We start from the raw sequence: 25138 nt of genomic DNA, 5'->3' as shown, positions 1-25138 counted from the left end.
AACAAAAATTGACAAGTCAGACCTAACACCTGAAAGAGCTGCTGCACAAAAGAGACTACCAACACAGTAAACAGACAGCGTACAGAATGGGAGAACATGTTCCCAAACTGTGCATCTGACCAACGTCTAATATGCAGAATCTACAAGGCCCTTCAACAAGTCAACCAGGGGAATAAACAGAAAAAGAATATCCCATTAATAAACGGGCAAGGGATGTGAACACACACTGCTCAAAAGTCGATGTACAAGCAACCAACAAATAGGAAAACATGCACAAACTACTCATTATCAGAGAGCTGCCAATCAAAAGCATGACGAGATGCCATCCCACACAGGTCACAATGCTGAGGACCATGCAGGCAAAGAACACATGGTGGCGAGGCAGCCGAGGAAATGAAACGCTGGTACGCTTTCGGGTGGGATGAAAGCTAGTATAGACACCACTGAAAGCAGATTGGGGATGTCTCAAAAAGCTGAAAACAGAACTACCATCTCACCCAGTAAGCCCACTCCTGTGCATCTACCTAAAGGAAAATCAATCCTTCTATCCAAAAGACACAGGAGCTCGTATGTTCACGGCAGTGTTATTCACAATGTCAAAAACATGGAATCAACCTAGCCATCAACAGTGGATGAAAGGCCGGCACAGTGGCTCACACCTGTAATTCTAGTGCTTTGGGAGGCCGAGGCAGGTGGATCGCTTAAGTCCAGAATTTGAGACCAGCCTGGGAAAAATGGTAAAATTCCATCTCTACAATAATACAAAAATTAGCCGGATGTGGTGGTGGGCACCTGTACTCCTATCTAATCTGGAGTCTGAGGTGGGAGGATCACCTGAGCCTGGAACATGGAAACTGCAGGCCACTGTCATAAGTGAACTAAGGCCCAAATAGAAAACCAAATGCCACATGTTCTCACTTATACGTGGGAGCTAAACTTTGAATGTACTCAAACATAAAGAAGAGAACAACAGACACCTGGAATGACCACCAGACCAATGAAAAAACAGGGGAGAGGAAGAGTGTGCTGAAGACCCACCCTGTGGGCCCTCTGCTCACTGCCTGGGTTATGTGGTTGTTGGGACCCCAAGTCTCAATGTCATGCAATGAACAGATGTAACTAACTTGCATATGTACCTTTTAAACTCTAATAATGAGAGTAGAAAGCATTAAAAGAAAAATCCAAGGTTAGAACCCAAGAAAATAATAAATGAAAAACAATCTGTAGTTATCCAAACAATCCATGACCGTCACAAACACAGAACGAGGACCTAAGTGACAGAATGAGGCAGCCAAATACTCTTATCCTACATGATATGTAGGGAACACATTTTTCAAAACCCTAGAAAGATACAATGGGAAAGGGAGAGCCTGGTTCAACTGATTTTGAGAAAACTGAATATCCACAGGTAAAAGACTGAAATAGGACCCTTACAATGCACGATACACAAAATCAACACAAAATTAATTAAAGACCTAAACTCAATCTTGAAACTGTAAAGGTCCTATAAGAAAACAGAGAGCGGATGTATATTTTAGGAAACCTGTATCTATGCAAACAGGCTGCAAAAGGTGAAAAAGCATCATAACACTAAAAAAAAAACACCCACAGACAATGCAAGGCATGGCTGTGCGTGTGTGTGTGCGTGCACGCACGCATGTTTCTGTGTTTCGTGGAAGTGGGGTGTTAAACACAAAAATCACTGCTAACATATGCAACTATAACCATATGAGACTAGGGACACTTTGCAACTTCTACAGGGAAAAGAAAACAATGAAACAAACAAACAAAAAAGGCATCCTAAAGACGGGGAGAAACTATAAAAAATCCTACCCCTGAAAGAGGTTGTTATCTGCTACATACAGTAAACTGATATGACTAAGTGTAAAACAACAACAACAACAACAAATATCCAAGGTAAGAGGATCTAAATAGACCTGAGTGAAAAGGTGGCAGGAAATTGACTCACAGGTGACAGTTTCTCAATATCACTAATCCTCACAAAAATGTGAATCAAAACCATACTCGGTTACCATCTAATTCCACCTAGAATGAGTATTACATAAGACAAAATTCAAAATTGTTGAAGGCAATGGTCAGTGTAGACTTGCAGGAAAAAAAAAATCTTCTACACACTCTTTGTGGAATGAAAATTACTATACACACTATAAAAAACTTTTGGAAGTTCCTTAAAAAAGTAAAAGGTAGACTGGGCGCGGTGGTGCACACCTGTAATCTCAGCACTTTGGGAGGTCGAGGCAGGTGCATCACCTGAGGTCAGGAGTTCGAGACCAGCCTCACCAACACGGTGAAATCCCGTCTCTACTAAAAATACAAAAATTAGCCAGGCGTGATGGCTGGTGCCTGTATTCCCAGCAACTCGGGAGGCTGAGGCGGAAGAATCGCTTGAACGCAGGAGGCAGAGGTTGCATTGAGCCAAAATTGCGCCACTGCACTCCAGCCTGGGTGAAAAGAGCAAGACTCTGTCTTTAAAAAAAAAAAAAAAAAAAAAACTAAAGGTTAAAGTACAACTGCCACTCCAGCTAACAATCCCACCACTGGCTCCATATTTACAGAAAATGAAATCCCTGTGTTATCTGCCTTTTCATGTGTCCTGAAGCACTAGTCACAACAGCCAAGATGTGGAATCAACCTACCTGTGTATCCACAGATGAAGGGATAAAGGAACCACAGTATTTACACACAAGGAAACACACTTCAGCTCTAACACTTTGGGAAATCATGTCATCCGCAACCACTCGGAGAAATCTGGAAGACAATTAGGTGAAATGAAATGAGTCTGCTAGGGAGACCCATACTGCATGACATCAGGCATATGGAATCCAAAAAACATTGTCTCCTAGAAGCAGAACTTCCAGTAGGGGTTACTAGAGGCTGGGGAGAGCAGGGAGCCTGGGCAGGGATTGGTAACGGGTACAGAGTGACAGTCAGATACGAGGAATCCATTCTGGTGTTCTATTGCACAGCTGGGTGACTAGGTGACTAGGGTCAACAGAATCTAGAAAAATTTTTCAAAATCATCTGGAAAATACAGTTCTGAATATTCTCTCCACAGAGAAATAATAATGATGGAAGGTCACAGAGATGCCAGATACGATCATTTGATCATGACGCTACATATGCATATGTCAAAATGTCCCTTGCACTCTTACGGTTGTGTGTGTTTGTATGTGTGTACCACACATACTCTACAGAAACAAAACTGCCATCAAATGTTGGTAGTATTCATTCTAACTGCAGTGAGATGAAATCTTCAGTGTGATTTTCACTTACGCTTTTGTGTGAATCAGTGATGGTGAGAATCTCTCTTCTACCTGTGCATCAACCTCACATGTCTTCAGGTCCTCCATCCAGTCCTACACAACAAATTAAAAACAAATTCACAATAACTTAGCACGTACCACTTACCATACACACACAAAAATCAAAAACACACTCAAGATTCCATCTCACTCTACATGCAATGGATGCTACAAGAAAAAATTTGAAACATATTAAAACACAAAAAAATCAAGGTGTGGATTTCCAGAGGAGGAACTTGTCTCCACAGTTGGTGGGAAACGGTGAACTAGTATGCACACTAAAGAAACCACTTGGGTGTTTCTTGAAATCCTAAAACTACAACTACCGTTTTCTCCAGCGATTCTATTCCTAGGTATATACACAGAGCACATGATCAGGACATGCAAGAGATGATCTGTCATCCCAGGTGGAATTCAGCCCTATGCCCAAAAGCCAAGGTAAGAAAGCAGCCTACCTGTCCATCCACAGATGAAGGGATGAAGAATCTCTAGTACACAGACACAGTGGGATACTTTTGGGCCATCAAAATTCGTGGAATCCTATCATTTCCAGCAACATGGCTGCACCTGGAGATATTATGTTCAATCAAATCAGAAAGGCAGACAAAGACCAAGCCTCCATGTTCTCACTCATGTAGGAGCTGAAAAATTTAACTGACCGAAGGTGGAAATACAGCAGTGGTCACCACAGCCTAGGGGGAGGAGAGGACATCAAGGATTAGCAATAGGTACACAATAGGTACACAGAGAGTTACAGGAGAGGAATACATTCTGGTATTCCACTCCAAAGCAGGGCGATGATACTTAACAATATGATCATGCCGTTTTCAAAACAGCTACCAAGGAGGATACTGAATGTTCACACATCGAAGATATAAAACCTATACGTGGTCACAAGCATGGGAAACTCCCTGATTTTATCCATACTCAAGGTATACAAACAAGTATCACAATGTCCCAACGCACCCCTAATTCTGGACGTGAAGTATGAAACAAACGTTTTATGGAATGTTAACGACACATGGCTAAAAATTCACATGGAACCACCAAAGACCCAAAGAACCTAAATATGCAAAGCAATCCTAGGGAATACAAACTCAATCGGAGGCCGCACACTCCCCAATTTCAAATTACAAGTAAAACCTCCATTCATCCAAAGACTACGGTAGTGGCACAAAAATGAATCCATGAACCTAGGGACGTAAGAGAAACTAAACACACACCTGTATGCAGTCAACACATTTTTTTTAAAGACGCCTAGAAGATGCAATGAGGCCGGGTGCTGTGGCTCACACCTGTACTCACAGTGCTTTCGGAGACCAAGTTGGGTGGATCACTTGAGGTCAGGAGTTTCAGACCAGCTTGGCCAAAATGGTGAAATCCTATCTCTAGTAAAAATACATGCAAAACCAAGTAACCCAGCCAAAGTTGGGCAATGAACCTGAAGAGACATTTCTCCAAAGTCCCAGCTACTTGGGAAGCTGAGGTGGCAGAATCACCTGAGCCCCGGGGGGTCAAGGATGTAGTGAGCCGAGATTGCACCACTGCACTCCAGCTTGAGCAACCAGAGCCAGACGCTATCTCAAAAAAAAAAAAGGAAACAAGGAAAAAGAAATAAACTACACAGAGAAAGACAAACATCGCATTTTCTCTCAGGAGGAATCCACAAAACTTTATCTCATAGAACTAGTAAGCATAACTGTTCTTACCACGGGTGGGGGTTGCAAGGTGGAGCATGGTCAGAGATTGGAAACGGCATAAAGTTACATATTCCGTGAGAGGAATGAAACCTGTAGTTCTATTCCACAGCAGCAGAGTGACTAGGTCTAACATTATCAGAGTGTACTTTTCAAGAAAGCTAGAAAAGAGGATACTGAATGTCTTCATCTCAAAGGAATAATAACTCTATGAGGCAAGAGAGATGCTAAATACCCTGATTTCATCATTACACAATGTATGCATGGACCAAAGTGTCTTGTTCTACCTTCTGGTAGTACCCCTTTACCATAGGGTAAATTTTTGTAAAGAAATTTAAGGAAACAGGCTGAGCATGGTGGCTCATGCCTGCAATCCCAGCACTTTCAGAGGCTGAGGTAGGCGCACCATTTGAGGCTAGGAGTTCGAGATCAGCCTGGCCAACATGGTGAAACCCCATTTCTACTAAAAATACAAAAATTAGCCAGGCATGGTGGCACACGCCTGTAATCCCAGCTACTTTAGGGAGACTGAGGCAGGAGAATTACTTGAACCTGGGAGGCGGGGGTTCCAGTGAGCCAAGATCGTACCACTGCACCACTCCATCCTGGGTGACAGCACAAGACTCTGTCTCAAAAAAAACAAAAAACAAACATAAAAAAAACCATGTTTTTGGCCAGGGGCAGTGGTCATACCTGTAATCCCAACACACCAACACAGGGAGGCTGAAGAGGGAGGATCACTTGAGCCCAGTAGTTCAAGACCAGCCTGGGTAACATAGGGAAACCACATCTTCCCTAAAAATAACAAAAATTAGCTGGGCAGGGTGGTGCATGCCTGCAGTCCCAGCAGCCCCAGGTACTTGGGAGGCTGAAGTGGGAGGACTGCTTGAGCCAGGAGTTTGGGGCTGCAACGAGCTATGATCTTGAGGCAGGGTAGGTAGTCAAGGAATTGACCATGTCCTTCGGATGCACCAACCACGGTGCTGAGACATGTGATGTGTGAACAAGTATGTACAGCTACAGCCCATGTGCACCCAGAGGATGACCCAGAATGTGCTTAGAGTAACACCTCTTCCAGCTCCTTAAGAATTCATCATGGAAGACTCCCAGAAAGGGAGTTTCCCCAGTAATAATCAGCGCTCTCTCATCCTTACAAGCAGCCTGCCCTGAATTCTCTCTCAGGGTGAACCGTGTATTTTGGACTTCACAATCTTTTTTGAGATGGGGTCTCGCTCTGTCACCCAGGCTGTCTCAGCCTCCCGAGTACCTGGGATTATATAATGGAGTGTTGCAATCTCAGCTCACTGCAACCTCCACCTCCCGGGTTCAAGCAGTTCTCCCATCTCAACCTCCCTAGTAGCTGGGATTACAGGCATGAGCCACTGCGCCCGGGCTATTCTGAACTTAACTTGCAAAATACTTTTCCATTTACAATAAATTGCTCTATGCTGCATCACCTTTGCTGTGTGATTTCTTATTTAAATTCTTTTTTATTTATTTTAATTATTCATTCTTTTTGAGACAGGGGGTCTCACTATGTTGCCCAGGCTGGTCTCGAACTTTTGAGCTCAAGCGGTCTGCCGACCTTGGCCTCCCAAAGTGCTAGGATGACAGGCATTAGCCACCACACCCAGCCTAAATTCTTTGAAACTTACAGCCGCGGCCCCAGAACAGCTGTCAATCATCGCACCACTGCCATCCAGCCTGGACGACAGTGCAAGGCCTCATCTCACAAAAGGAAAAAGATACATTAAAAAAAAAAAAAAATTAAAAAGAAATTTTTTTTTCCAAAAGACAGGGTATTCCAGCCATGCGCGGTGGCTCACAGCTGTAATCCTTGTACTTTGGGAGGCCGAGGCGGTGAATCATCTGAGGTCAGGAGTTCAAGACCAACCAGGCCAATATGGTGAAACCCCATCTCTACTAAAAAAAATACAAAAATTAGCTAGATGTGGTGGAAGGTGCCTGTAATCCCAGCTACTCGGGAGGCTGAGGCAGGAGAATCACTTGAACTCGGGAGGTGGAGGTTGCAGTGAGCCCAAGATTGCACCAGTGCCCTCCAGTCTGGGCTCCTACAGAGTGAGACTCCAGCTCAAAAACAAATAAAAATAAAAAAGACAGGGTCTCCCTCTGTTGCCCAGACCAGAGTGCAGTGGCGTGGTCACAGCTCACTGCACCCTTGACCTCCAAGGCTCAACAGATTCTCATGCCTCAGCAGCTGGGACTACTGGCACGCATCACCATGCCTGGCGGTTTTTAATTTTTTGTGGTGATGCTCTCGCTATGTTGCCCAGGCTGGTCTTGAACTCCTGGCCTAAAGTGATCCTCCTACCAAGCCCTCCTTACAAAGAGCTGGGATGACAGGCGTTAGCCACCGCACCCGGCCCCTCGAAGCTGCCTGTTCCTTGAGCACGATGTATAGCAAGGGGAGCTAGAGTGAGAGCAGCACTGTGGGGAAGGGACAGGATTGCCACCCTGAGCTGTGCGACATTAGGCCAGACCCCTCTTCTCCAAGCGAGATCTACCACATGGGTGATTTCAGGAGCCTGTGCCAGCTCAGACAGCCTGGATTTTAGCTTCGTAGGTGGATGGGAACCTATGAAGGTTTAGAGATGCTGGGAGAGCTTTCCAAACAGGGAACAAACAGAACCACCCTGGGCCCCACTGAGGGAGGATCTTACCAGAAGCCCTCACTACTGTCTCGCTCCACGCCGGTGGTGACGGTGACATTGTCGATGTAGGTGGTGGGTGTCGTGTATAGAAGCAGAGACCACAGCAGTCCCGCGTAGTTGAAGAAGTCAAAGTCTGTGTTCTGGACAAAGTAACCCTTGGGATATCTAGGGTGGGAGAACTGTGGTTTGCTGGGCCCTTGCCATGGGTCTTTTGACCTCAGCTCACATGCCTCCCCAGATCCAGGGCCTCCTCTCTGCGAAGGCCACCCTGTCACTGGCAGGAAGACCACAGGGTGGGGCGGGAAGGTGGGTGCGTGCAGTGGAGGCAGGATGGTCCCCATTTGGAGGTGTCGGTCATGTACAGATGGTCCCTGGTGGCAGGGTTGGGGGGTGAGCGTGTTGTTGATGGCGATAGTGATGCAGAGGCGGGAGGGCAGGGGCTCCACCTGGAACAGGCTGCTGATGTCGGCCTCAAAGGGGAGGCAGCCCCCTTCATGCTCTACCATGTCCACCCCATTTACCCACTGCAAACATAGGAGATATGGGGAGGGGGTGGCAGGTCAGGGCATGAGGAAGGGCACTGCTATCGGGCACTCCCTCACATAATCTGCAGCATGGGGATCGGGCCTGCCAGCCAGACGGGAAGAATGACATTCCAATGGGGTACATCAGGCCACCTATCCCCCTACACAGGGCACAGCCTCCAGGGCAGGGCAGGGCAAGGCCCCCCACCGTCCCACCCCAGGAGACAGGCTGTGGGTGGCAGCTGACGGTCCCACGCTGTTCAGCAGCTCTGCCCACCCACCCGCCCTGCTCCTGGCCGCACTGACCACGATGGCATAGAAGTGGGCACTGCCAATCCTCAGCACCACTCTTGTGCGCAGGTCCTGGATCCATCGCTCCAGCAGGGTCACCTCCCGTTCATACCACACCCAGCTGACAAAATACCGCAGCCGCCAGCCCGGCCGATGTCGTTGAAGCCGGAGGGAACCCGCATGTCCAAGGTGGGGCCTGACTGCGAAGAGAAGGGCTGGGCTCAGCTTCTAGGCCCCCAAAGGGATCCGGGACCAGTGTACTGCATAGCCGCGCCCCCAGTCCTAGCGCAAACACTGACACACAGCGGGGACTCCTGGTGGAACAGACAGATAACTTGCTGATGACAGGTCAACTGCCAGGGCAGTTTGTACACCTGGGCCAGTGGGGCCAGGAGTTCCTCCTTGGAGCGGATGGGACCCAGTATCTCCCAAGACAGGGGTGAGCCCAGGGGCACATCCCAGCACGAGGCAAGAAGGTTCACACCTGTGACTAAGAGGCCGATGGCCCACTGCCTGTCACAGGGAGGAAGGCTGGTTAGCAGGATGGGGGGTGCTTTGCTTAGGACACTGAGTGGGGCACACGCTGGCACCCAGCCCTCTCCTCTCTTTCTCCTGTACTGAATGCCGCAAAATCAGAAAAAGAGGATGTAGGCTGGGTGCAGTGGTTCACACCTGTAATCCCAGCACTTTGGGAGGCAGAGGCAGGCGGATCACAAGATCAGGAGTTTGAGACCAGCCTGGCCAATATGGTGAAACCCCATCTCTACTAAAAATACAAAAATTAGCTGGGTGTGGTGGGCCTGTAGTCCCAGCTACTCAGAAGGCTGAGACAAGAGAACCACTTGAACCCAGGAGGCTGCACTGAGCCAAGATCGTGCCATTGCACTCCAGCCTGGGTAGCAGAGAGAGACTCCCTCTCAACAAAAAAAAAAAAAAAAAAAAAAAAAAGAAAAGAAAAAGAAAAAGAGGATGTACACCAGGCAAATGCGGCCCAGACCTCACTGGATCCCACTTCTCTGCTGACCACATCCAAGTCAGGAGGGGAAGACGGGTGGCATCCTTGGCCTGAGGTCATATTCTGTCCTCTATCTGAACTGTGAAAACCAAGGTACCTTCCCGCCTTGGCAGAACTGACCTCAAAATATCTAAACTGTCCCCTCCTCCCGATCCCCGGGCCCAGCTCTGGGCAGCGCCTGCCGCTTAGGCAGGGTGGCTCATGCCTGTAATCAGCACTTTGAGAGGTCAACGTGGGAGGATGGCTTGAGGCCAGGAGTTCGAGACCAGCCTGGGTAACTCAGTGAGACCCTATATCTTAAAAATACAAACAAAAAAAACAACAACAAAAATTGATTTTGTTTTTGTTTTGAGACGAAGTCTCACTCTGTCTCACAGGCTGGAGTGCAGTGGCATGATCTCGGCTCACTGCAACCTCCGCCTCCCTGGTTCAAGCAATTCTCCTGCCTCAGCCTCCCAAGTAGCTGGGATTACAGGTGCTCACCACCACGCCCGGCTAATTTTTGTATTTTTAGTAGAGATGGGGTTTCACCACGTTGGCCAGGCTGGTCTTGAACTGTTGGCCTCAGGTGATCCGCCTGCCTCGGCCTCCCAAAGTGCTGGGATTACAGGCGTGAGCCACGAGCCCGACCAAGTTTTTTTGTTTGTTTGTTTTTTTAAATTAGCCAGGCATGGTGGTCCCAGGTAACTGGCAAGGCTGGGGCGGGAGAATCGCTTGAGCTCAGAAATTAGGATTGCGCCACTCCGCTCCCACCTGGGCAGCAGGGCCAAACCCGGTCTCAAAAGCATTTCAAAAATTAAAATTAAACATTAGAAAGAAGGACACTGCCCGGCCTCAGCCTTCGCCTAGGGACGGGGCTCGACAGGAGCGCTTCTTCCTCCTCACGCCTCCACCGCTCCGGCCCTCGCGGGTCCCCCTGGTACCCCCGTCCTCCAACCCCGCGCCCCCAAGCCCGTTGACCTTTAACCTCCTCCGGGCCCCCAGCTCCGGGGCACTCCGGTGAAGGAGGCTGCAGGGCGCCGGGGCTTACCCCATTCCCACCGCCGGGATTCCGGGCGACTCCCGGCCCTGCCCCGAGTCCGCGCCTCCGACAACAGTCGCCGGTACCTCTGCTCCTCGAAGCCCCGGCGTCGGTTGTCGGAGAAGTCGGCGCGGAAGCTTCAGAGGCCGTCCAGCTGCTTGAGCTCCCACGACGGGCTCTCCCGGGGACACAGCATCCCGCCCGGCAGCGCCAACGTGCAGCCATACAACAGCAGCCGGAGAGGCGCCCAGGACACTGCCGCCTCCGAGGCCAGGCTTCCCGCTACCTGTCTCGGCCCCCGTCTGCGGGGATAAGAGCTGCGCTGGAGATGCGCTGCGGCAAGGTCGCGTGACGCGCCGGTAGCGTGACGCGCCTGAGGTCGTCCGCGCCATCTTTGTTGAGGGCGACTGCCAGGCCTGGAGGGGCGGGGCGGCGCCGCGCCGCGCCAGGCGCTGCCCAGTGGGGCCTGTGGCTGGAACCCTGGGCTAGGCCTTTAGGGAAGCGGGACCCCCACCCTCAGCCCCAGCCAAGAAGGGCGTCGTCTGCTCCCCATCGTCGTCTGCTACCCATCCCAGCACAGGCTGGACGATCCAGGGCCACAGGCCAGGACATAACCCCTGAGATTGGTGGAATCCCCGTGTCTTCAAGGGGCACCTCTACTTGCCTTCCCCAGCAGGAACTGGAGCAGGCCCCAGTGGAGCCTCTTCCATGACTGCTGGATGCAGCCTCTTGCAGGGATGTACGTCCTTGGGAGGCGGCGGTAGGCTTGACCCTGGGCCTCTGGGACCTCGACCCTAACCAAGGGGTCAGAAGCTCCCTCTTGGCGTTGAAGACACATGAAGATGCAGGGAGAGAGGCCAAGTGCAGTGGCTCACGCCTGTAATCCCAGCACTTTGGGAGGCTGAGGTGGGCGGATCACTTGAGGCCAGGAGTTCGAGACCAGCCTGGCCAACATGGCGAAACCCCATCTCTGCTAAAAATACTAAAAAAAAAAAAAAAAAAAAAAAAGCCAGGCATGGTAGCAGGTGCCTGTGATCCCAGCTACTTGGGAGGCTGAGGCTGGAGAATCGCTTGAACCCAGGAGACGAAGGTTGCAATGAGCCGAGGTCACACCACTACACTCCAGCCTGGGCAACACAGAAAGAATCTATCTCAAAAAAAAAAAAAAAATTGCACAGAGAGGGTGCCCTGTGGGACCCCACTTTACTCCAGTAGGGAAGGCACCGTGTGGAAGGGTAGAGGAAAAGATCTGGAGACAGTAAAAAAGACAAAGGTTTATTGAGGGGACTTTCACACAGGTGCAGTGGCTATGGCTGGACATGAGAACCACTACATGATTTGTAAAAACCATGCAGCTTCCATAACATTTTCACCTAGCATCCTCGACCAGTTACCGGTGGAAGGTATCCAACTTCCCAGTGGTGAATCTGTACACATCTGTAACAACCTCAATTCTTGCCTCCTCAGAAGCAAGAATTTGACTGAGGGTCATAAGGCAGAAACCAGACAGAGGCAAGTTGCAGAGTAGGAGTAAAAGTTTATTAAAAAGCAGGCCGAGGCCGGGCATGGTGGTTCATGCCTGTAATCCCAGCACTTTGGGAGGCTGAGCCAGGTGGATCGCCTGAGATCAGGAGTTCGAGATCAGCCTGGCCAACATGGTAAAAACATGTCTCTACTAAAAATACAAAAATTAGCTGGGTGTGATGGTGAGCGCTTGTAATCCCAGCTACTCAGGAGGCTGAGGTAGGAGAATCTTTTGAACCTGGGAGGTGGAGGTTGCAGTGAACCGAGATTGAGCTACTGCACTCCAGCCTGGGCTATAGATTGAGATAGTATCTAAAAAAAAAAAAAAAAAAGTTTATTATAAAACTTTAAAACAGGAAATAAAGGAGGAAAGGAAAGAAAGAAAGTACAGCTTGGAAGAGGGCCAAGCAGTCGACCTGAGAAACCAAGTGCCCAGCTTGACCTCTTGACTCAGGGTTTCATAGGTTGGCATCGTTCCAGGATCTTGCCACCCCTGATTCCTTAGCTTGGGGCTCCGAACACACATTCTTCTTAGATCATAAAGTCATTTTTTTTTTAATTTTATTTTTTTGAGAAGGAGTCTTGCTCTTTCGCCCAGGCGGGACTGCAGTGGCACTATCTCGGCTCACTGCAAGCTCCGCCTCCCGGGTTCACGCCATTCTCCTGCCTCAGCCTCCTGAGTAGCTGGGACTACAGGCGCCCGCCACCGCGCCCAGCTAATTTTTTGCACTTTTAGTAGAGACGGGGTTTCACCGTGTTAGCCAACATGTTCTCTATCTCCTGACCTCGTGATCCGCACTCCTCAGCCTCCCAAAGTGCTGGGATTACAGGCGTGAGCCACCGCGCCCGGCCGACCATAAAGTCATTCTAAGGGTACACATCAGTTATGGCTGTCGGGTGCCTCTGCCATACAGAGGGGTCCCTTTGGTCCTAGGAACCTGGACTGGACACAATTGTTTGTACGATTACTCCCCCACCCCTTTTTTTCATGCTCGCCAAATCCACCTACTGAGAATGGACCTTAATACTGGAAGGAGTCCCCAGCATAGTGAAAATAAATACATTCTAGGAACTGACAAGGCCTAAAGGCTTTTTCCCAAATGTTCATGCTTGTTTTCTTATTTATTTATTTATTTATTTATTTATTTTATTTTTTGAGACGGAGTCTCGCTCTGTCGCCCAGGCTGGAGTGCAGTGGCACAATCTCACTGCAAGCTCACTGCAAGCTCCACCTCCCGGATTCAGGCCATTCTCCTGCCTCAGCCTCCCGAGTAGCTGGGACTACGGGCGCCCGCCACCAGGCCAGGCTAATTTTTTGTATTTTTAGTAGAGACGGGGTTTCGCTGTGTTAGCCAGGATGGTCTCGATCTCCTGACCTCGCGATCCACCCGCTTCTGCCTCCCAAAGTGCTGGGATTACAGACGTGAGCCACCGTGCCCAGCCTATTTTCTTTCTTTAAAATATTACTTGTATATTCCTTTAGTAAAATGCTTACATGCTTAAATTAGGATATAGTTCAGTTTATGAGGCAGCTTTAGGCCAAATTTAACACAAATAAGAAAAAGTAGGATGCAGAAGTTTATACAGTATGTAAAAATCAGTAATTCAGGACGGGCTTAGTGGCTCACACCTGTAATCCCAGCACTTTAAGAGGTGGAGGCAGGAGGATGACTTGAGCCCAGGAGTTTGCAACCAGCCTGGACAACATAATGAGACCGCTGTCTCTACAAAAAATACAAAAAAAAAAAAAAATTAGCTATGTGGAGTGGCACATGCCTATAGTCCCAGCTACATGAGAGGCTGAGGCAGGAGGATTGATAAGGCTGGGGAAGCAGAGGTTGCAGTGAGCCGAGATTGTGCCACTGCCCTCCAGCCAGGTGACAGAGCGAGACCCCATCTCAAAAAAAAAAAAAAAGACTAAAGGGTGCCAGAGAAGATGCCTTCCTTTTCCTTCTTTCTTTTTTCTTTTTTGAGAGTTGCGCTCTGTCGTCTAGGCTGGAGTGCAATGGCCTGATCTCAGCTCACTGCAACCTCTGCTTCCCGAGCTTCATCAATCCTCCTGCCTCAGCCTCTCATGTAGCTGGACTATAGGTGTGTGCCACCTGGTTCGAGCAATTCTCCTGCATCAGCCTCCCGAGTAGCTGGGATTACAGGCGCCCACCACCACGCCCGGCTAATTTTTGTATTTTTAGTAAAGACAGGGTTTCACCATGTTAACCAGGCTGGCCTCGAAGTCCTGACCTCAGGTGATCCGCCCACCTCGGCCTCCCAAAGTGCTATGATTACAGGCATGAGCCATCGCGCCTGGTGAATTCAAATATTTTTTATGTTTACAGTTGGCTAAGAAAGCAAAGCTTTATCTAAAACCTTGGGGTCAGCAGAAGGGATGTTAAGTTTTCACCTGTGAGTCTGATTCCCTCCAAGCCCCTCAGGAAGAAATTTAGAACAAAGAACTCCAGTCAGAGTTCAGTCCTCAGTTCACCCTTATCTGAGGTCGACGTGAAAGCGGTCACCATTTTTCATCTGGTTGAGCTCTGCGCTTCTGAAAAACAACTTAGGGACATTTGTCAAGATGTTATCTTTACTTTCTATAGGGGATCAAATATCTTGTGGCTCTAACCGACTTGGGTGGCTGTTGTTCTGAGCTATTATTACCTTTTTCTTGTTTTTTTTTTTTTTTTTTTTGAGACAGAGTCTTGCTGTGTTGCCCAGGCTGCAGAGCAATGGCCCAATCTAAGCCCACTGCACCCTCTGCCTCCCGAGTTCAAGCAATCCTCCTGCCTCAGCCTCCCGAGTAGCTGGGATTACAGGCATCCATCACCACACCCAGCTAATTTTTGTATTTTTAGTAGATATGGGGTTTCATCATGTTAGCCAGGCTGATCTCGAACTCCTGACCTCAGTTGATCTATCTGTCTCGACCTCCCAAAGTGCTGGGATTACAGGTGTGAGCCACTGAACCCAGCCAATTATTACCTTCTTCTTATCAAGTTGCTAATTTACTTCTCAAGATAGCTAGGTGCCCAGAATTTCCCTCGAAGGGTAATGTAGTTTGGGTATGTGCCCTCCAAATCTCATGTTGAGATGTGATTTCCAGCCAGGCACAGTGGCTCACACCTGTAATCTCAGCACTTTGGGAGGCTGAGGTGGGCAGATCACTTGAGGTCAGGAGTTCAAGACTAGCCTGGCAAATATAGTAAAACCTTCATTCTACTAAAAAAAAAAAAAAAAAAAAAATACAGGCCAGCTGCGGTGGCTCATGCCTGTAATCCCAGCACTTTGGGAGGCCAAGGCGGGTGGATCACGAGGTCAGGAGATCGAGACCATCCTGGCTAACACGGTGAAATTCTGTCTCTACTAAAAATACAAAAACTTAGCCAGGCGTGGTGGCGGGTGCCTGCAGTCCCAGCTACTTGGGAGGCTGACGCAGGAGAATGGCATGAACCTGGGAGGTGGAGCTTGCAGTGAGCTGAGATTGCGCCACTGCACCCCAGCCTGGGTGACAGAGCAAGACTCTGTCTCAAAAAAAAAAAAAAAAAAAAAAAAATTAGCCGGGCGTGGTGGTATGCATCTGTAGTCCCAGCTACTCGGGAGGCTGAGGCAGGAATATTGCTTGAACCTGGGAGGCAGAGGCTGCAGTGAGACGAGATCGCACCACTGCACTGCAGCCTAGGTGACAGAGCAAGACTCTGTCTCAAAAAAAAAAAAAAAGAGATGTCATTCCCGGTATTGGAGGTGAGGCCTGGTGGCAAGTGATGGGATCATGGGGGCAGATCCCTCACAGACAGTTTAGCAATGTCCCCTTGGTGATGAGTGAGCTCCCACTCAGGTAGTTCCCATGAGATCTGGTTGTTCATAAGAGTGCAGCGCCTCCCTGTTCTCTCTCTCACTCCCTCTTTTGCCATGTGACATGCTGGATCCCTTTTTGCCTTTGTGAAAGGAAAATAAATCTTGGGACCCTCCTACCCTGACAAATCACTAAGCCAAAGGGAAAAGTCAAGCTGAGAGCTGCATCAGGAAAGGTAGGATAGGCTTGAGAGGGGCAGAGAGGGCTCTCCCCCCGCCCACTAGAAATGTCAGCAGATGGTTTGGCAATCATCACATTGCCTCTCTAAAAGGGATAAATTGGCCGGGCACAGCACCTTGTGAGGCCGAGGCGGGAGGATCACTTGACATTAGGAGATGGAGACCGGCCTGGCCAACATGATGAAACCCTGTCTCCACTAAAAATACAAAAATATTAGCTGGGCATGGTGGTGTGTGCCTGTAGTCCTAGTTGATCAGGAGGCTGAGGCAGGAGAATTGCTTGAACCCAGTAGGTGAAGGTTACAGTGATATTGCACCACTGCACTCAAGCCTGGGTGACAGAGCCAGATTCCGTCTCAAAAAAAAAAAAAGTGACAAATTGGCAGCTGGCACCAGGAAAAGGCCATTGCCTGCTGGTCCACACCTGTTGCATTAAAGTATGAATTGAATGCAGGCACCAGGGAGAGGCAAAAAGGGGCTTCCGATAAAATGTCAGGTATTAGATGAGTGAGTCCAGGCATGTGCATCAGAGACAGAATGGGGGAGTATGACCTTCCGGGGGCACTCCACCAGAAAAGGGAAGAAAGCCTCAGATGGGTGTGCACACAAGTTTCTAAACACATTGCGGGTGCTCACCTGCCCGCTGTGGCAGCCCACCCTAAAGGAAAGAACATGGGAAAGAGGCCAGCCTATAAAGTCCTAGGGTCAAGGTTAAACACCGCACTTGAACTTGGTGCCCTCCTGGGTCTCTTCCAAGCGTACTTTCCTTTCCTTTCTTCCCTATTCTAAAGCCTTTTAAATAAACTTCCACTCCAGGGCTGAGCACGGTGGCTCATGCCTGTAATCCCAGCATTTTGAGAGGCCAAGGCAGGTGGATCACTTGAGGTCAGGAATTCAAGACCAGCCTGGGCAACATGGTGAAGCATCGTCTCTACTAAAAATACAAAAATTAGCCAGGTCTGGTGGCACATGTCTATAGTCCCAACTACTAGGGAGACTGAGGTAGTAGAATCACTTGAACCCAGTGGTTGGAGGTTGCAGTGAGCTGAGACGGTGCCACTGCACTCCAGCCTAGGCAACAAAATTTTTTTATTTTTTTTTTTTTGAGACGGAGTTTCACTCTGTCCCCAGGCTGGAGTGCAGTGGCACAATCTCGGCTCACTGCAAGCTCTGCCTCCCGGGTTCACGCCATTCTCCTGCTTCAGCCTCCTGAGTAGCTGGGACTACAGGCGCCTGCCACCATGCCCGGCTAATTTTTTTTTTTGCATTTTTAGTAGAGATGGGGTTTCACCGTGTTAGCCAGGATGGTCTCGATCTCCTGAACTCGTGATCTGCCCGCCTCGGCCTCCCAAAGTGTTGGGATTACAGGCGTGAGCCACCGCGCCCGGCCTAAAATTTTTTAAATATATAAGCAAACAAACTAACTTCCATTCCTGCTCTGAAACTTACTTCGGTCTCTTTTTCTGCCTTACACACCTCAGTTGAATTCTTTCCTGAGGAGGCAAAAATTGAGGTCACTGCAGACCCATACAGATTCACTGCCTGGAACACTGATACCTTCCATCAAAGCTGCCTCATATTTTATTCCTAAATAAGATAGCTACAAAGATTTTTTTTAAAAGCTACATATGCCAGGTGCGGTGGCTCACGCCTGTAATCCCAGCACTTTGAGAGGCTAAGGTGGGCGGATCACTTGAAGTCAGAAGTTCGAGACCAGGCTGGCCAACCTGGTGAGACCCCGTCTCTACTACAAAAACAAAAATTAGCCAGACATGGTGGTGTGTGCCTGTAATCCAAGCTACTAGGGAGGCTGAGAAAGGAGAATCGCTTGAACCCGGGAGGTGGAGGTTGCAATGAGCCAAAATCATGCCTGGTTTTGTAATGTGTTTCCCGTCTTTATAACATTAGGGTCTGATGGACTTAGTCATCCCAGTTTCCAGGATCAGGGTAAGCAGAATACTTTCTTTTCTTTTTTTAATTATCTTTTTTTTGGCTGGGCGTAGTGGCTCATGCCTGAAATCTCAGCACTTTGGGAGGCTGAGGTGGGCGGACTGCTTGACTTCAGGAGTTCGAAACCAGTCTAGGCAACATAGCAAAACCCCATCTCTACAAAAAATACAAAAATTAGCCAGGCATGGTGGCACATACCTGTAGTCCCAGCTGCTCAGGGGGCTGATGCGGGAGGATCGCTCGAGCATGAGAGGTTGAGGCTGCAGTGAGCTGTCATCACACCGCTGCACTCCAGCCTGGGGGACAGAGCGAGACCCTGTCTCAAAAAAAAAAAAAAAAATGTGGGTAGTAGAGGAGAAATAACGTTTGAAGGCTGGGCGTGGTGGCTCATGCCTGTAATCCCAGCATTTTGGGAAGCTGAGGCGGAAGGATCACCTGAGGTCAGGAGTTCAAGACCAGCCTGGCCAACATGGCGAAACCCCAGCTCTACTAAAAATACGGAAAATTAGCCAGGCATGGCAGCATGCACCTGTAATCCCAGCTACTCGGGAGGCTGAGGCAGGGAAATCGCTTGAACCCCAGAGGCCGAGGTGACAGTGAACTGAGATTGCACCACTGCACTCCAGCCTGGATGACCGAGCAAGACTCTGTCTCAAAAAAAAAAAAAAGAAAGAAAGAAAGAAAGAGAAGAAAAGAAAAAGAGAAAAAAGAAATAATGTTGGATATGTATGGACCCAGAAGCTAATGTGTGTAAAGTATTTCCAGTCATCAGAGAAGTACAATTGTAAGCATGCAATTCCATTCTTGTTGATACCTAGTCACAATGTCTCATCAGTCCTAACAGAATGGCCTCAATCATTTGGTATATGCAATCTCACACGTAGAGTTTTGTTTTGTTTTGTTTTGTTTGCTTGTTTTAGAGACAGGGATGTGCTCTGGCACCCAGGCTGGAGTGCAGTGGCAGAATCATAGCTCACCGCAGCCACTAACTCCCGGGCTCAAGCAACCCTCCTGCCACAGCCTCCTGAGAAGCTGGACACAGGCATGGGCTACCACACCCGGGTAACTTTTTTAACATAGAGTTTGCATTTTTATGATAATTTTGTGCAGTAGAAGTTATTACAATTTTTGTGTTTGTAGGGTACAAACCTGTACCAGTACTATAAACAATAATAATATCTTTTCATGAAGTCACAGCCCAATGTATCAGTTCACTTTTTTTTTTTTTTGAGACAGAGTCCCACTTTGTCTCCCAGGCTAGAGTGCAATGGCGCAATCTCAGCTTACTGCAACCTCCGCCTCCTGGATTCAAGCGATTCTCCTGTCTCAGCCTCCCAAGTAGCTGGGATTACAGGCACACGACACCACACACGGCTAATTTTTGTATTTTTTAGTAGAGACCATGTTTCACCACGTTGGCCAGGCTGGTCTCGAACTCCTGACCTCCAGTGATCTGCCTGCCTCAGCCTCCGAAAGTGCTGGGATTACAGGCATAAGCCACTGTGCCCAGTCTTCAGTTCACATCTTAGCACACCAGGAAGGCTATGTGGTTCTACAGCAAATAGACTAAAGAAATGCTTCAGTAATAAAACTCCCACATATATTCATCAATATATCAATGTGTGTTGAGAAAGAATAATTTGACTACATAATTATGTAGTTTAGTACCAATGTAGCAGCTTTTTGAGACAGGGTCTCACTCTGCTGCCCAGGCTGGAGTGCAATGGTACCATCATAGCTCACTGCAGCCTTGACCTCCTGGGCTCAAGTGACTCTCCTGCAGCAGCCACCAGAGCAGCTGGGACCACAAGTGCACACCATCATGCCTAGCTAATTTTTCTATTTTTAGTAGAGATGGGGTTTCACCATGTTGGCCAGGCTGGTCTCGAACTCCTGACCTCAAGTGATCCACCCGCTTCAGCCTCCCAAAGTGCTGGGATTACAGGCGTGGGCCACTGCACCCGACCTATTTTTGTTATTATTATTATTTTGTTTTTTTTTTGGAAACAGGGTCTCATTCTGTTTCCCAGGCTGCAGTACAGTGGCACCATCACGTCTCCCTGCAGCCTCGACCTTCTAGGCTCAAGTGATCCTCCCCTCTCAGCCTCCCAGGTAGCTGGGACCACAAGCATGTACCACCATGCTCTGCTCATTTTTAAAATTTTTGATGACATTTTGATGTCTCACTATGTTGTTCAGGCTGGTCTCAAACTCTTTGGCTCAAATGATACTCCCACCTCGGCCCCCCAAAGTGCTGGGATTAAAGGCTTGAACCACCATGCCCGGTCTCCTGGTGCACTTGAAATATAATTTAAACTCCTCACAATGGCCAACAAGGCTTTGTGTGACCCAGCCCCTGCTCAATTCTTACTCTCATTCACCGTTCTCCAAACATTCAAGCCACTTTCTGTTCCTCAAAAGCCCGTTCCTGCCTTTGAGACTTCGCACCTGTAGCTCCTACAATTTCTGCTTCTTTATCATTGAAGCCTCAACTCAAATGTCGCATCCTCAGTGAGCTCCCATCTGTCCACTTTTTAAATTATGATAACGAACCATGGAAGTTCAGCAAATATTTCTTTCTCCCTCTTTTTAGACACGAAGTGGAATTGCATGTCTTTGACCTTGTCATGTGAGGGGTGACCATGTGACTTTTTTGGTCCATAAAATGTAAAGAGCAATTTTTTCTTTTTTTGAGAGAGAGAGAGAGGGTCTCACTCTGTCACCCAGGCTGGAATGCAGTGGCACGGTCTCGGCTCACTGCAACCTCTGCCTCCCAGGCTCAAGTAATCCTCCCAACTCAGCCTCCCAAATAGCTAAGATTACAGGTGAACGACACTGCACTGGGGTAATTTTTTGTACTTTTTGTAGATATGGGTTTTTGCCATGTTGACCAGGCTGCTCTCGAACTCCTGAGCTCAAGTGATCTGCCCACCTTGGCCTCCCAAAGTGCCTGGATTACAGGTGTGAGCCACCACACCCAGCCTTAAACAGCAAAAAAAAAAAAAAAAATTTGAGGTGGAATCTCACTCTGTCACCCAGGCTGGAATGCAATAGCATGATCTTGGCTCACTGCAACCTCTGCCTCCCAGGTTCAAGCTATTCTCCAGCCTCAGTCTCCTGAGTAGCTGGGACTACAGGCGTATGCTGCCACATCCAGCTAATTTTTTTATTTTTAGCAGAGATGGGGTTTCACCACATTGGCCAAGCTGATCTTGAATTCCTGACCTCAGGTGATCCACTCACCTCGGCCTCTCAAAGTGCTGAGACTGCAGAAGTGAGCCACCGCGTCCAGCAGGCAGCAACATTTTTAAGAGCCAATGCCTGATTTTCTGCATCCCTTTTTCCTGTCTTGGTGATCACAGAAGCACATGTCGAAATTGAACACCTCTCAGCCAGGATCCCTGAGCAACTTATGGAAATCAAAGCCCCCTTTCCAACCAGTGATGGATGTGTAGGATGAATGAGAAATAAACCTTTATTGAGTCAAAAGACTGAGGTTTTGGAGTTGTTTGTTACTGCAGCTTAATTAGCCTGTCCTGACTGATACACTATGTGCCAGACCCTCATCTGGGGGCTCTACCCATATTATCTCATCTACTTCTCACAACATCCAAATAAAGTAGCTTGTCCGCTTATAAAGGAATAGCTGAGGCTGAGGCTGGGTCATTTGTCTTTTTTCTCAAAAAGAGACTTGTTTGGCTCACGGTTCTGCAGGTTGTGCTAGAAGCATGGCCCCAGCATCTGCTTCTGCTGCAGGCTTGGAAGCTTCCACTCATGGCAGAGGCAAAGGAGAGCTGTGCGCAGATTACATGGCAAAGGAGGAAGCGAGAGAGCAGAGGTGCCAAGCTCTTCCAACAACCAGTTCTTACAGTGACTAAGAGTGACAATTGGCCAAGTGTGGTGGCTCACATCTGTAATCCCAGCACTTTGGGAGGCTGAGGCAGGGGGATCACTTGAGGTCAGGAGTTCGAGATCAGCCTGGCCAACATGGCAAAACTCCATCTCTACTAAAAATACAAAAATCAGCCAGGCGTGGTGGCAGGTGCCTGTAATCCCAGCTACTTGGGAGACTGAGGCAGAATTGCTTGAACCCGGGAGGTGGAGGTTGCAGTGAGCTGAGATCGCACCACTGCACTCCAGCCTGGGCCACAGAGCCAGACTCTCTCAAAAAATTCTGAAAAAGCTGGGCGCAGTGGCTCATGCCTATAATTTCAGCACTTTGGGAGGCCGAGGCGGGTGGATCACCTGAGGTCAGGAGTTCAAGACCAGGCTGATCAACATGGTGAAACCCTGTCTCTACTAAAAATACAAAAATTAGCTGGGCGTGGTGGCGGGTGCCTGTAATTCCAGCTACTCGGGCGGCTGAGGCAGGAGAATTGCTTGAACCCCAGAGGTAGAGGTTGTGGTGAGCTGAGATCGCACCATTGCAGTCCAGCCTGTGCAACAAGAGCGAAACTTCGTCTCAAAAAAAGAAAAGAAAAGAAAAAGAAAGAAAGAAAGCATTTTGTAGTCAGGCTCTCACTATGTTGCCTAGGCTGGCTTTGAACTGCTGGCCTCGAACTGCTGGCCTCAAGCAGTTCAGCCTCCCAGCTCAGCCTCCCAAAGTGTTGAAATTATAGGCATTAGCCACCATGCCCAGCCTCAAAGACTTTCAAATTTATGTTTGAAGAAGGAATTGACAGAGTCACGGGTTTTATTATACACATATATTGCGAGAAAAGAGAACTGCCAATTTTCATACTCTGGGTATATATGAATGAAATGTATAGTTTTTTTTTTTTTACTTTATTTTATTTTATTTTATTTTTGAGATGGAGACTCGCTCCGTCACCAAGGCTGAAGTGCAATGGTGCCATCTCGGCTCACTGCAACCTCTGCCTCCTGGGTTGAAGCGATTCTCCTGCCTCAGCCTCCTGAGTAGCTGGGACTACAGGTGCCCGCCATCACACCTGGCTAATTTTTTGTATTTTTGGTGGAGACAGGGTTTCACTGTGTTAGCCTGGGTGGTCTCCATCTCCAGACCTCATGATCCGCCCTCCTCGGCCTCCCAAAGTGCTGGGATTACAGGTGTGAGCCACTGTGCCCAGCCAGATTTTTTTTAATAGAAATGGGGTGTTGCTACATTGACCAGGCTTGTCTCGAACTCCTGGCCTCAAGTGATCCTCCCGTCTCTGCCTCTCAAAGTGCTAGGATGACAGGTGTGAGCCACCGTGCTCGACCCATATATAAATAAATACAAGTGTTTATATCTTTATGTGTACAGAGATGTCATTTGATATTTTAATTGTTACTTTAATATTCTAATAGCAATATCATGACAACAATTATCAAACACAACATCCAATTAGAATAACAGGCATTTCTGATCTCCCACCTCAGCCGCCTTTTGTGCGGTTTTTGAGGTTAAAGGTTTTTGGTTTTGAGTTTTTTTTTTGGCAAGACCTAAAAATAATGTCTGAATTCTGAGTGTCTTCAAAGACCCCTCCCCTTTGTACAAATACTGCCAAGGACAGTTGTTTTATTACTTAAAATAAACGTTATTGAAGTATAGTTTACATACAATACAATGCACTTATTTTAAGTGTATAGGTTTTTTTTGAGACAGGGTCTCACTTTAACTGTACAGTTTGATGAGGGCTTAGCACACGGATATATCTGAATACCCACTGCCACTATCAAGATATAGAACTTTCTGCTGGGTGCAGTGGCTCATGCCTGTAATCCCAACTTTGGGAGGCTGAATCGGGAGGATTGCTTGAGGCCAGGACTTCCAGGAGAGCCTGGGCAACATAGGAGATACCTGGCTACAATTTTTAAAAAAAATTAGCCAGGCATGGTGGCATGCACCTGTGGTCCCAGCTTCTCAGGAGGCTGAGGCAGGAGGATCACTTGAGCCAGGAGTTGGAGGCAACAGTGAGCTATGACCACAATACTGCACTTCAGCCTGGGTGACAGAGCAAGATGCTGTCACAAAAAAAAAAAAAAAAAAAAAAAAATTAAAGCCAGGTGCGATGGCTCACACTTGTATTCCCAACACTTTGAGAAGTCAAGGTGGAAGCACTGTTTGATCCCAGGAGTTCCAGACCAGCCTGGGCAATATAGTGCTATATCGTCTCTACAAAGAACATTTAAACATTTAGCCAAGCGTGTTGGTAAAGGCCTGTGGTCCCAGCTACTTGGGAGGCTGAGGTGGAAGGATCACCTAGGCCCAGGTCAGGAAGGCTGTTGTGAATTGAGGCAGCGCCACTGCACTCCAGCCTGAGCAACACAATGAGACCCTGTCTCAAAATAAAAACAAAAACAAATCAACAAAAAAGAACTTTCCCTAGGCCAGTGCGGTGGCTCATACCTGTAATCCCAGCACTTTGGGAGGCCAAGGCAGGCTGATCACCTGAGGTCAGGAGCTCAAGACCAGCCTGGACTACATGGTGAAACTCTGTCTCTGCTAAAAATATAAAAATCAGTTGGGTGTCGTGGTGCATGCCTGCAATCCCAGCTACTCAGAGGCTGAGGCAGGAGAATTGCTTGAACCTGGGAGGCAGAGGTTGCAGTGAGCCAAGATCGAGCCACTGCACTCCAGCCTGGGTGATAAAGTGAGATCCTGTCTCAAAAAAAAAAAAAAAAAAAAAAAGAACTTTCTCATTACTCCAGGGAGTTCCTTCTAACCCCTCCCAGTCAATCCACCTTCCAGCCCTGACCCAGGCAACCACTGATCTGCTCTGTGTCACTATGGATTAGATTTGGTGTTTCCAGAATTTCATATCAATAGAATTATATGGGGTGCTCTTTTAGATCTGGCTTCTTCCACACAGCATGTTTTTGAGATTATCCATTTTCTGCATGTTTTAGTATCTTGTTCCCAAGTATCACTTTTAGCAACAGAAAACAGAACAAATTTCATGAGTATATCAATTACACACCTTATTCAGGCAAGATTCTTTGAATCAATTTTATGACATGAAATGATGTCTACCACTTTGCAGCTGCTGAAAAGAGACACATCCTCTTTCTTTCTTTCTTTCTTTTTATTTTTTGGAGACGGAGTTTCACTCTTGTTGCCCAGGCTAGAGTGCAATGGGACAATCTCGGCTCACC

At 48.1% G+C, this 25138-nt stretch overlaps 1 protein-coding gene and 1 long non-coding RNA gene across 4 annotated transcripts in view; both read right to left on the bottom strand.

Annotated features, from left to right (window-relative positions):
* LOC129023016 (uncharacterized) overlaps positions 1 to 4822 on the bottom strand; it is a 40473-nt gene extending 35651 nt beyond the window's left edge. For 2 of the 3 annotated variants that reach the window (XR_008496629.2, XR_008496631.2), the window contains exons 1-3: positions 3779 to 4820; positions 3295 to 3377; positions 2658 to 2769 (exon numbers count right to left, since the gene is read on the bottom strand). This is a non-coding gene — a long non-coding RNA (uncharacterized LOC129023016). Of the gene's footprint in view, positions 1 to 2657; positions 2770 to 3294; positions 3378 to 3778 lie in introns of all 3 variants that reach the window. The other variant, XR_010125890.1, reaches the window with a different exon arrangement.
* A 709-nt stretch (positions 4823 to 5531) lies between these two features.
* Positions 5532 to 10838, bottom strand: LOC129023144 (putative inactive beta-glucuronidase protein GUSBP11). Its single transcript, XM_063662915.1, is given in 5 exon segments — positions 5532 to 5815; positions 7702 to 7857; positions 8523 to 8656; positions 8659 to 8707; positions 10553 to 10838. Coding segments are annotated over 4 exon segments (438 nt in total). The 5' UTR covers positions 10769 to 10838; the 3' UTR covers positions 5532 to 5815; positions 7702 to 7818.
* Positions 10839 to 25138: the final 14300 nt, after the last annotated feature.

The sequence above is a fragment of the Pongo pygmaeus genome, chromosome 23 (assembly GCF_028885625.2).
Source record: "Pongo pygmaeus isolate AG05252 chromosome 23, NHGRI_mPonPyg2-v2.0_pri, whole genome shotgun sequence".
NCBI lineage: Eukaryota > Metazoa > Chordata > Mammalia > Primates > Hominidae > Pongo > Pongo pygmaeus.
Note: the sequence above shows the minus strand (reverse complement) of the source record. Positions and strands in the feature narration are given on the sequence as shown.